The following is a 12,214-nucleotide window of genomic DNA, read 5'->3' as shown; positions in this document are numbered from 1 at the left end:
TCCAGATTGGGGGGAGGAGGGAAGGAAGCACATGCACAAATCACACAATTTCATGCGAGTTGATATCTTTCTACCTCCTGGAATCATGAGGGACAGAGCACTGGCTGAGAGGGACTTTGTGACTTTCCCCGAAATTTTCTTTTTCTCTGTGCTTTCTAATCGCTGCCGTGCCATGTGAGAAGAAGGTTCACTGGATGGCTTTGAGGAATTATCTGTACTGTCGACACACTCGCTTCGCCCATTTATCTGATCCAAGTGCTCTGAAAAACTGCCAACTGTACAAAGAAGAAGGAATAAACACATTCGGGAAAAGTTAGGATAGGAGAGGTGGAGACAGGAAGACAGAGAAAAAGGCGGACAAACTGTGGGAGATACTCCTGCGTGTCTCCTAGGTCCAAACGTCTCGGGATGAATGTGAGAAACAACTGGCTTGAGAGAGATCCTGTGAAGGAGGAAAAGATGGAGGAGCTACCTGCCCAGGCTTCATTCTCCTGTGCACAGTCAGGTAAAGTTTCTAATGACTCCGTTCAATCAGGAGACTAACTTCCTGTCACCTGTATTTCAGAACCCCCTGAGAATCTCCTCTCCTGGGCCTTCAAAAAGTCCATCTTATAAACCCAAAAGCCTCCCCCTCATACTGATACCAGTGATTAACATGAATGTTGTTGATCTTTTTGACATGGAGACACCATTTAATCGCACGGTAGGCCGTGTCTGTGTCACTTCCTCCCAAGTTCCTAAGATACCACGGGCCAGCTACGTATCAAAACATCTCTGATTCCTTCCATGCCTGATTTCACTCCAAGCTCTTTGTAAGTTTCAAAGGAAAAGACACAAGACGTTACTCAGTAGCAAAGTCCATCTTCCGGGCTTCTAATCTAGACTGTCATGTGCTGGTCCTCCATGACATCCTGCTCCACCTTCTCTGTCATGTGCTGGTCCTCCATGACATCCTGCTCCTCCTTCTCTAAGACATACCTTTGCCAGTTTATCAGCCCCTAATGTACAGTGGAGTTATTTTTATGTTAACACATTAGGATTTTCCCCTGAGAATAGAAACATGAAGGAAGGTGGGGACATGGAGAACTACGGAGGCGGACAGGAAGAGAATTCTCAGGAAGAGAATCATGAGTCCCTCAGAAACATACTGAGCAGTGATTCATGTTCCTAATTCCTCTTTACTCACCAAGCTAAATGGCTTCTGGTTTTAAAATCACCAGTAAACACTTTTTTATTTTTTCCTGTCCAGATCTCACGAATATCTTAGATTCTATCCTTTGAGATAAAACATAAATTCTATAATTTTATATTCTAAGCGTCTTGCTCATGAAACTCAATAATGTTATTATCATAGCTCTATAGAGCAGGTATGGTATGTAATACCATTGCAAGTAATCTTCCGAATGACTAGCTAGCGCGTCTTAAAATGCTGACCACACAACATTCTCTGCCTAGGCAAGAGCTGGCCTAAACGAACGTATTATGACACACATACCACTTGACTGCACAGCCCTTGTCTGGCCCTAGTCTGTGAAGGGGCATACCAGTTGGGTCTGTCTATGGGTGTAGATGTATATACTTAGTACTGCACTGTGCGAATAGGAAAGATCCTTGAGCTTCCACAGTAATACCCACCTGTATTTGCTTGTATTACGAATGCTAATTATGTTTCCCCAAAAACTATACCAGAGGATCTTCATATAGCTTCTGGGAACCTGCCCCCTGTTGGTTCTGATAGGTAAATAAAGCTATTGGCTGACAGCCAATAGCTGGGCAGGGCAGACAGAGACAAGATTTTAGGATTTGCTGGGCTTGGGACTGGGAACAGGGGGAGAAAGAAGGAGATAAAGAGTGTAGAGAAGAGGACAGACGCCATGCCTGAGGAGAGTGGAGGACAGAGAGGCATAGCCACCATGTGAAGGTGCAGGACAGCATGGTCTAGAAGACTGTCTAACTGGGTCTAGAACAGCCAAGATAGAATATAGAGTTTAGTAAGTAATAATTTGGATTATTGGCAGGAGGTGAATTAATCATTAGGAGGTTAGGCAGTGGCCCAGCTATTGTGCTATTTGAGGCATATTAATATAAAGGCTGTGTGTCTTTCATTCAGGATCATAAACCACTGTGGTGAGTAGCTACCCCACTGTTGCTTTTTTATTAATTAATTAATTAATTATTACCATACCCATTGGGCCAACAGATAAGGAAATCTTAAGGTAGGTATCAACAGCCTTTCACTTCTTGGGAAAACCCTTTTCATCTACTAGTGCATCTGTTCTGTTCACTCAAAGCAGTAAGTGAAGGACAGGATCAAGGCTGTTTCAACTCTCTACACTGAATTTTGGCTTTAGATGACTCACTTCCTTTCTGAGTTGGTTCAGGAGGAGAAGGGAAAAGGAAAAAGGGCAAACAAACAGCAGAGTCTCTTTACAGTGAGTAATTTGTTGGAAGCGTTTGAGCATTGCAGCTATGGTTTCACAACTTTTACTTCTCGAGGATTCAAGCACAAGGTAGTCGAGAAAAACGAAACAGACACCAACTTGTGTTTTCCCAAATGTCAGGATGGAGGCACAGTGTTTACTTCCTTCCCTCATCTTTCTTGCTTCCTTCCTCTACTACCTCATTGTACAGCACTGCGCATGAGCAAGGGCCTCTTTCTGCCAATGGCACGTAATGTCACCTTAATGTTCTTTAAATGTCAAGGGTTCCTTCCTTTTGATGGTGGAGCAATATAAACCTCAACAAATTTAATTTTACCACAGCCGTGCTTTTCAGGTTCCTTAATTACCCTTGGCTGTAAGCAAATCAACTCATCCCTCTATCCTACGAAGCCCCCAAGGTCTTTGATTACTTTTTAGTATGTGTGTGTGGGAGACAGATTGAGAAAGGCTGGGTTGGCTCTATTAATCAAAGTGCATGGCAGGACCTCGGCAGGTATTTTTAATTATGAAAGCAATCAATCAAGGACTTAGACATTGCTCCCCCTCCCTCCCACCCTCCCTCCCTCCCTCCCTTCACCTCCTACCTCTCTGAGTAGGAGGAGTCCTGAGTAGGGCACTGAGATATGGTAAACAAGACCTTTTCAATGGCGTTGAATAGACTCTATATTCAGGTTAAGGCAACTAAGAGCCAGACAGAGATCCCCTACAACCAGGAATATACAATACCGAGCCCCTATATTTGCTATGAAAAGTCAAGGTAAGTATGGCCAGGAACCTTAGAGTAATATGATGTCCTTGTACTATTTTACAACACTATTATCCTGGCTTCATAGTTAGAAAAAGTCGGGCTACCCAGCATGAAAACAGAACTGAAGGATAGAGAGAGAAAAAGAAAAGTTGGTATTATTGTCCCATGTCAATTATAAGCATGTGTGAAGCTCCCCAGATCCAAACATTTTAGGGAGGCTGGAATCTCACCTGAAAGATTTTTAAAAATATGGTTTAAAAAACACAACAAATCTTTCACTGTGAACATTAAGTTTAAGAATGTGGATGGAACAGTTAGAATCCTTTATGTTTATCAGTATAGCATACCAAATATGGCATAATGAAAACATTCTCTATAATAACTGTAAGTCAGAACCACTTTTTGCTTAAAAAAAGAAAAAAAAAAGTATAAGCCCACACTTTGCAGAAGGAGATGCTGTTTCACAACCTTTATAAACCAACTAATGTTGTAAGTGTACCTAAACGGAGTATGCTTAGGGAACAGGTCGAAGTCTGGTTGTGTAAGGAAAACACCTCTACTGTTAAGGGCCAGGAATGGATGATGGGGTATTAAGGGCTTTAAATGCATTGAAGACCATGTTCCTATTGACAGGAAGCTTACTTCACACAAAGGTACAGAAGTGCCTTCAAAGAGAAGCCCAGACACCAGACCTCTCATCCCAGCAGGCAGAGAAGCTTCAGTAATGTCTGACTCCGCTTGCCACAGCCTGGGAAGTATCAACTCTGTGCCGGCAGGACTTTAGATACAGTCAGACACCATGGGAGACAATGGTGAGACTTCTGGCTCCCCTGACACATATCCTGTGACCCTCACCATGTAAGCACTTTGCTACCCCGGTGTGAGGATAGTGGCAAGGGACTATACAACATGGTGTGTCTGGTACATGACTGGATAACAGGAGCTAACTCCTTCAACGATGCTACCATGCAGCTCAGGGCTGGAGGGAGAGCCCACAGTTCATCATGTAGATGGCTGGAACCATTTTCAAGGGTAACTGTGATGGTTGGTCCATGGGACACTGTCCCTCATTCTAAGTTGGATGCAATTCTACAAGCTGTGTCTTTGCATCAGCAGCCAAGGACATGCTCCTTTGGCAGGCTCTGCCTGTCACCAGAGGACCCTACTGAAGCAGGCAGTGTTAAGTGTCCCCAAGGTCCAACTGAAGCCAGGTCAGTTTGCTGTAAGGCTTGGCACTGAGGATGTAGCTGAGATAGCTGACCCGAGTTCTTAGGAGTTTTTCCCTAAAGAAGTGGGACCACGGAAGAAGTCTAGGAGGAGAGCGAACACTTGTCCTGATAGTCGTGTAAAGCCTGGGACTCATTGAGTCTGTAGAACCACTTGACAGGATGGTGTCCGAGCAGAACAAGTATAGCCACACTTACCTGACAGTGTGGAACTGCTGATGGTGCTGGCTGGAGTGGTGACCTCAGGCTCCTCCTGAGTACACTCCTCAGGAGGAAGAACAGGTTTCTCTGGCTCCTCTCTGGGGTCCCCAGAGCAAGGGACAGCCTCATCTTGTTCTCCTTCTGTCGAGATAGCCAGCTTGGGAAGCAGGCCAGAGCTGAGTTTGCATCTGTTGCTTTCAGTATCTGAAGAGTTGGATGTCGATAACTGTTGCCTTAATTAAAAACAAGAGCAAGTCACTCCTCCACCTCCAGGAAACAATTAAGGGTATCAGTTTGAGGAAACCAGGTTAAAAGGGAAGCTGGATAATCCTAACAAACGTATGTCTAGAGCAATGGCTCTTATGATTCGATACCTAGTGTCAGGACAAGCAGAGGACATGGAAGGTCAGCCCAAGATCTACTGGAGCAGGAACTCTGGAGGTGGGTCTCAGATGCCCTGCCCCAAAGTTCACTGTTTATGAGGGCCCTGGGGAGGCTTCTCACGTACATTTCAGAGTATTCGGAACTCCAGCTGAGGGTCTCCGTGGATGGCAAAGTTGTGCTTTTGGTCTTGTCCTCGGAATCATCTTTGTCTTCTCCTGAATTTTGAGTTATTCGATCTATACTGCTGAAAACCTGCGGGGCAAATAACTATTGCTTATGAACTACATCTAAAAAGAGCTTGTCAGAAAAAGTACAAGATATTTACATATTGATAATAAGCATTATTATAAGCAGATATTTATTTTGGACTTTATGTTTTATTATGCAAAAGAATAAATCTCTTTATTCACAAAAAAAAACCAAAACAAAACAACAAAAAAAGTACAAGTCTTAGGGAAAAAATAAAAACAACAAAAACTGGACTATAGAAGTAAAAGTGGGAATTGGCGGGCCCACACATGGTGGCACACACCTTTCAGCCTAGCACTTAGGAAGTAGAGGCAGGCGGATTTCTGAGTTTGAGGCCAGCCTGGTCTACAGAGTGAGTTCCAGGATAGTTAGGGCTACACAGAGAAACCCTGTCTCTAAAAAACAAAACCAAACCAAAAGGTGTGAACTGGGGCCACGTTGTGGAAACGCTAACAATGCTGTGTGCATGCCACCAGAGAATGAAGGGCCAAGGTATGGAGACACATTCTTTCCCAGTGGGGAGCTGAACTGACCATCTCCTTTCACCACAGCTCAAGGACTTTGTATCTACACAGAAGAATCGTAGATGCGCTCGGTTTCATGGCTTCGGGATCAATGTACATCTCAGACTGGCTTCAGGCTCAAAAAGTAACCAGACAGAGAAAACGATAGAGAAAAGATAAAGTGTTTGATGGCCACCGGTCAGGAGTTGAGGTTCAGTGTGAGTAGAGGAAAAGATGATGTGTTTTTGGGCTTAGAGTGGGGTTGATTCTGCAGGAGGGACCTAACAGGTACCTTTGGCTTACAAATCAGTAAGGCAGCAGCTGGTGCAGGAGACTACAGCTTAGGCAAAGAGGCCTCTTTTAGCCCACTTCTGAATCACCACAGTCTCACAGGAAGTACAAGAGGTAAAAATGGGCTTGTGGAAGCCCAGTACATTGAGAACACCTAATTGTTACCCTCCAGCTATTTACTCTTCTCATGGAAATGGGCCTGGGGCCTCCTCCTGTCTCTAAAGTTAGAAAAAGCTGAGGCTAAAGAACAGGAGCTGGGAAAAATAAAATGCCTTCCAAAATAAAGAAGCAAACTGTTTAGGAGGGGTTCTGAGAGGGTAGAGGATGGGTTATGTTCTGAGTAACCATTGGATGTTAGTTAAGCTTGCTTCAGGTCATACTGGCTGTAAGTCTCCCGGGAAATCCTGCCCCTATGTTGGCCCTTAAACAGAGAGGGGTACCACCAGCTGATTTGCAGATTCATTTGGGTAATCACTCAGGAAAATGTACAGAGTGCTTCAAAATCACGAATTGCTATAGAATTCCTAAGGAAGAATCATGCAAAAATGCCATGGCAACCACAAAGATGTAGCAACTGAGAGACTAGCAGAAAGGAGGTAGGGTGCCCTTCAGGTTTATTTCCATTATCCCTGGGTTCCTAACCTACCAAAAAAAAAAAAAAAATCAGGTTTGTCTGTTTTTAACCCTTACCTGAGTTTATAAAAAGGGATCTCTCTCAATGATCAATTTTATTATCTTCTAACATTTTTAAAATTCTAGAGTGGTCTTCCTACTGCCTTTCCAATATGTTACAATCTCTATTACTGATCAAAATTCTTTCTTATCTTAAACCGAAGTGTTCCTCCTCCCCCCAAGAACCCTGGCTCATGGAAAGAGCTGAGCATCCTTCCTGTGTTGTACTGTGTCACACTAGGGGGGATCTCTGCACACGGTGATGTCTGTTCTTCCTCACTGACAAAAGCTTCCACAGACCAGCTCTCAGCTCAACCATGGGGGGGCAGGTAAGCAAGTTCACCACGTGACAACTATCATAAAAGACGACAAAGCATTGGTGTCTTTGCCTCAAAACAACTACAAACTTATAAAGTCTATAGGGTGGAAACCACTGCTTATCAAGACTATGAGACCATTTTCCCCAACTAACTGGGAGTTTTAAGTGCTGGAGACCTCACACCCCACAAAGGACGGTTGCTTTTACAACCTAGTCCAGCTGAACTGGGTACCAGCCACTGGATGCCTCCCCAAGATTCTGCATGCAGATGCCCTGTCTCACTCACTTTTGAGAACCTGTGTGAACAGGAAGAAAACTGCCTTATCTCCACAGTGAAGTCTTCATCGTTTGTGTCATCTTCCTCCTCTGTCTCCATGTGATGATACTTCTCTGACCGAGCTGCGGAGGAAAGTTTGGGAACAGTCTGGGTTACTCAGAGAGGTTCTATGTTTAACAGAGAGGACTATACTATGAGTACCTGGAGCAGAATAACACACAGCTTTCTAGAATTTTGTAGGTACGAGATTGGAAAATGTGAAGTTGGAGATGGACTATGTTTTTTTTTAAATCTAGGAAAGGCCAAAGGATGTCAGATAATGCACGTACTATCAAAATAACTTGTGTCATCCTCAGATTCCAGTTGGGGAATAAATTCCGCCTTCTGTCTCAGCAAACTGTTCCAGTCTAAGGAGCGGAAGAAGCGATGCTGCTTCACTTCATAGGCGCCACCTGGACGGGGAGAGAAGCGAGGCTGAGAGGCTGAGCCACTCTGCACAAAGCAAGCACCGGGCTTACAAACAACTCAAGATGTTTATTAGCAGAGAAATGAAGAAGTGGTGAAGTACAGACTTCCCCCTACCTTCTACAACCAAAACTTGGAAAAAGAAAAAAAAAAAACTCCTATAATTTATCAGCAGGAAATCTGATTTTGCTAACAGCGGTTGCTATAGCACAGATTTTTCTCTGTTAATTTTTCTACAACTTCTTCCATTTTTCAAAGGTTAATGACAGGACCACTTAAAATCACATTATACTGAACCTGGGGACATGGACACATGTTGGCCCTAAAGCAGACTGGCTCATTACAAACCCTGAAGATCCTAACAAGGTGCAAAACGTGCTTACAGCAAGATTTCTTCTGGAGGGAAGGTTAATAATGATGGATTTTTCCTAAATATTATATAATGGTTATCATTCGGTTTTATCAGATTGCTCATTAACGCAGGGAGGAATTAGATTCTGTGGTTTAGATCCTTAAGTAAGGAAATGGCAAATTGGTTAGACAGATTTTTAATTCTTCTAACAGAAATCAGAAAACAGGAGTTAAAGTTGAGGCTTCTGTTTGCTAGATAATTGTAGTAGTACAGTTTGGGGAGAGGTTTTTAAATTTATTTAATGACTTTAAACAGTTAAGTTTGAAGGGCAAAGCTCACTGAAAATGGATTCACAACACCCCACTGAAAGAGAGGGAAGTCACTTGGTAAGAGCAGACCCGCCCTACCCCAGCACACCCACAATAGATAGCAAAGATGGAGACTGGAAAAGCATCAGGAAGAAAGAGTTCTCAAAAGATGAACACTGAGGTCTGCCTCTGTCAAGCTTTCTGTTGATGTGGGGGTGGGGGGATATAGCTGCCTCTCTCTGTGACTGTCATCCATGCCTCCCATCCTGTCTTCTGTAGGTGCAAAGGGACAGAATGAGCAAGGGAGGGGGACGGAAGATGGGCTGGGGATCTTGGCAGTGGCAGGGAGGCTATCTGCCCCCCTGAGATATCTCTAGCACAAGACATGGCTCAGGTGATCTGAAAACAGGAGAATGGAGAGACAGAGAAAAGTGGGGGAATCACAACGCACAAGGATGAGAATCTTTTTTTTTTTTTAATCCTTTTCTTTTTTGTGTGTGGTTTGTTTTGTTTTTGTTTTTGTCTTTGAGGCAGAATTTCTCTGCATAGCATTGGCTGTCCTGGAACCCCCTCTGTAGACCAGGCTGGCCTAGAACTCAGAGATCTACCTGCCTCTGCCTCCCAAGTGCTGGGATTAAAGGTGTGTGCCACCATGGCAACTACAGTACCAGTGGCTTCCCAGCTATGATCTGCAGGCCAGTTTTGTGCTGGGTGTTGAGACAGATAGATAGACAGACAGACAGACAGAGAAAATGCATGGACTAGAAAGGGAGCATAAGAAAAAAGGAGTCCTCAACTCCCAGTTTCTGGTTTATGTTTCTTACTGGCTGAGGGTCAAGAATTTCCATTCTACTGGCAAAATCCAAACTTCTGTTAAAGATTGTCCATGAAGAAAAATACTTCCTTTGCTAGATAAAGCCCACAAAAGAAAAAAGTATCATAGCAGCTAAGGACTCATGCATACGGCCAAACGCATGCCTTAAACATTGCACTCTATGATCTGAACCTCCTGTACTTCTCTCTCATCCATAAATCTGAAGAAAGTGTCCAATAAGCCACCTTGTAATCTTATCTATAAAAGGTAATTCTTAGAGAAAAATAAGCAATCTGGCTCATGGTCTTAAAGCTTTGCTTAATCTTTGAACCTGGTTATAAATTATAGCCTTTGAGCACGAAACTTGCAAGAGTCACAAAAGCACCCAGCTATTGTTAGGACTTGCGTCTCTTTCTTAAGGGTTGCACCCTGGTCCTACCTTTGAGAGGGCACAGCCTTTCCCTCAGTGATCCCCAGCTTTGCTTTAGGTTATCTTCTCCTGAAACCATGTGCTGCCATGTGAGTGAGGATGTCCTCTCCATCTGAGTGCCGGAAACCCACAGAAACTCCTTAGGTGACATCTCGCCCTGACAGTACTGCATTTGATGCTTAGGTACAGTGCTTCGTCTAAATAACTGAAACTTCCCCTAGATAGGGTCGGCGTTACCAACTCCAGTTTTAAACGGGGAGACTAATGAAAAGCAACAGAGCTCACTGGCCTGGGATCCTCCAGATAAGAAGAAGAAAGCTACTCGTAGGTCTGTCTGTCTTTAAAAGACGCAGGCCCAGAAGCAGTGCCGTAGTCTCACCTCTACACATGGGATCCTATGCTTTCATTTCCTTCTGCTTCATTGTTTGTCCTGCAGGAGTCTGACAGGGATCCACTGTTGCCCAGGCTGGGTATCTAAGCTAGTTGGCAAGTCTATTCTACAGCACCCCCTCCCCCACAACCCACTCCAGCTCACTGCACACCTTGCTTCTCTTTTAGTTCCCAATAAATGCTCTCATCCTCTCCTGTCTCCATCTATGGACCTCAAGCTGATGAGGGCTCTGCTTTCTTTCCATGGATAATGACAAGTGTGTCTCCCCCAGTGAGACACAGCCACGGAAGATGTAGCTCGGGTTCCTTAACGTACTTTTGTGCCTTACTCAGAAGAAGCAGCTATCAGTAGCCTCTGCTTCTCATGTACTCACGGAGAGGTGAGGAAGGAAGGATTAAAAAAGAATAGAAGGGGGAGACAGTCTGTGGGCTAAACTACTGGTAAAAGTGTAGGTGAGAGTCTTGTGAACCATGTACAGGTCGTGCACGTGCAGAGAGAGAGCGCGCGCTCATTGCTAGGAGGAGGAGGATGAAAGGGAAGAATTTGCCTTGATCCTCTGGTGTGTGGCTGGTTCCATGGACTACATCTGCATATGAGCATCATTGCATTTAGTCCTCACAATAATCCCGAGATGTCCAATGTGCCCATTTTTATATAGTGGGAAACTGAGGATGATGATAAAGAGCCCTAAGAGTTCACAGCTGATCTGTCGTTGGCAGACATGTCTGAACAGCTTGAAGGTCAGCAAGCCAAGGTTCAAGAGTATACATGCCTACATGTCTACATGTCTATCTGTCTGTCTGTCTGTCTCTATCAATCTAGTGCAAGTATAGCACTAGGTCCTACTCAGCTCTAGTTTGGCACTAGTGTATTCCCTTGAGTTCCTCTCCTTTCCTAGAAGCTTCTTAAACATTCATTATGCTCTTTACGGCCTGTTTTTTTTTTTTCTTTCTCAGCCTCTCCAGTCTCTCAGGCAAATGTGCATTCACAGATTTTCACGGTGCATTATTTTGCCCGCTAAATATGCGTTGAATACAAGATGCTGTCACTGGAAGCGGCATGGCAGGCCTGCAGGATCCGCAGTGTCATTCTGGAGGCCCTACTGGGACCCATCACATTGGCCCTGCCGGTTTGGCAATCACTTCTTGGCTGTTCTAGGAGCTTGAGAGAGACCTTTAAATGTCTCTTTTGGGTTTCTCCTAGGGAATTTGCTCTTACAACTGTCAGACACTGACAGCAGCAGTCAACGAGAAAATGTGCAGAGAAGTAACTTGTAGCTTCTGATACATACATAGGGACCTGCTGCCTAGAGGGTCTAACCCTGTCTTGTTAAGTCAAGCCTAATCAAAGATCCTAGCATCCTTAGAGAAGGGGAAGGGCAGGCTATCAAATGGAAAAACTCCAAAGTGGACCCTGGGGACTGCAGGACAGGGGACTTTTGAGCTCCCATTGGTGAGGATGTGCCCATTCAAATGCATTTTTCAGTCTGATAATGGAAACCCTTCTTCTGGGTCAGCTGAATGGGAAATCTAAATAGATATCTGTAATATCGCAGAGCAATCTTGAAAAGCAGCCATTTCTCATATATATGGCATAACCCAGTCAAAATCTTTCCTTGACAGCCATTTTTATCTCTTGAACCACAATGCAGATCTATCTGACTGAGGTCACATAAGAAGAGAAATAACAAGTTTGACAGTTCAGACAAATGGAAAAGCAGATAGGGTGGGAAGAAATACTCATTTCAAATACAGTAGGCTTCAAGGTAGCCATACCACCACTATGCCATGGCCCTTACCTAAAGGAAGGTTTGAGGTTCAAGCTGAAGGTCAAATACAGTACCAGAAGCACCACACCTGGTTCTAAGTCTTGCTTCAGGTGACCTCCTCATGTCTCACAACAATATTTTGAGGTAGGATGCCTTAAAGGAAGCCTACTCTTGGCCACAGAAGCAAGCTTTAGACTCTGGCCATGTGACTCTTTTGTGCCCTTTGCCTAGACTTCAGAGGTTTTTCAAGACAAAGGCACACTCATTCACTGCAAAGGGTAGTAAGGAACATGGAGCTCCAGCCGGTGGCTCAACTCAGTAGTTACTTCTTAGGTCAGTCCAGATTTAAGCCTTTCTGAATTTTGTAACAAGGAG

At 44.2% G+C, this 12,214-nt stretch overlaps 1 protein-coding gene across 2 annotated transcripts in view; it reads right to left on the bottom strand.

Annotated features, from left to right (window-relative positions):
* LOC114634821 (microtubule-associated serine/threonine-protein kinase 4) overlaps positions 1 to 12,214 on the bottom strand; it is a 166,609-nt gene that overhangs the window by 21,728 nt on the left and 132,667 nt on the right. For both annotated transcript variants that reach the window (XM_028783425.1, XM_028783428.1), the window contains 4 exons: positions 7,641 to 7,763; positions 7,321 to 7,433; positions 5,125 to 5,252; positions 4,614 to 4,849 (listed from right to left, as the gene is read on the bottom strand). In XM_028783425.1, the coding sequence (XP_028639258.1) occupies positions 4,614 to 4,849; positions 5,125 to 5,252; positions 7,321 to 7,433; positions 7,641 to 7,763 (600 nt within the window). The remainder of the gene's footprint in view (positions 1 to 4,613; positions 4,850 to 5,124; positions 5,253 to 7,320; positions 7,434 to 7,640; positions 7,764 to 12,214) is intronic.

The sequence above is a fragment of the Grammomys surdaster genome, unplaced genomic scaffold (genome assembly GCF_004785775.1).
Source record: "Grammomys surdaster isolate TR1022 unplaced genomic scaffold, NIH_TR_1.0 99, whole genome shotgun sequence".
In the NCBI taxonomy this organism is placed as follows: domain Eukaryota; kingdom Metazoa; phylum Chordata; class Mammalia; order Rodentia; family Muridae; genus Grammomys; species Grammomys surdaster.
This window is presented reverse-complemented; position numbering and strand designations above follow the sequence as displayed.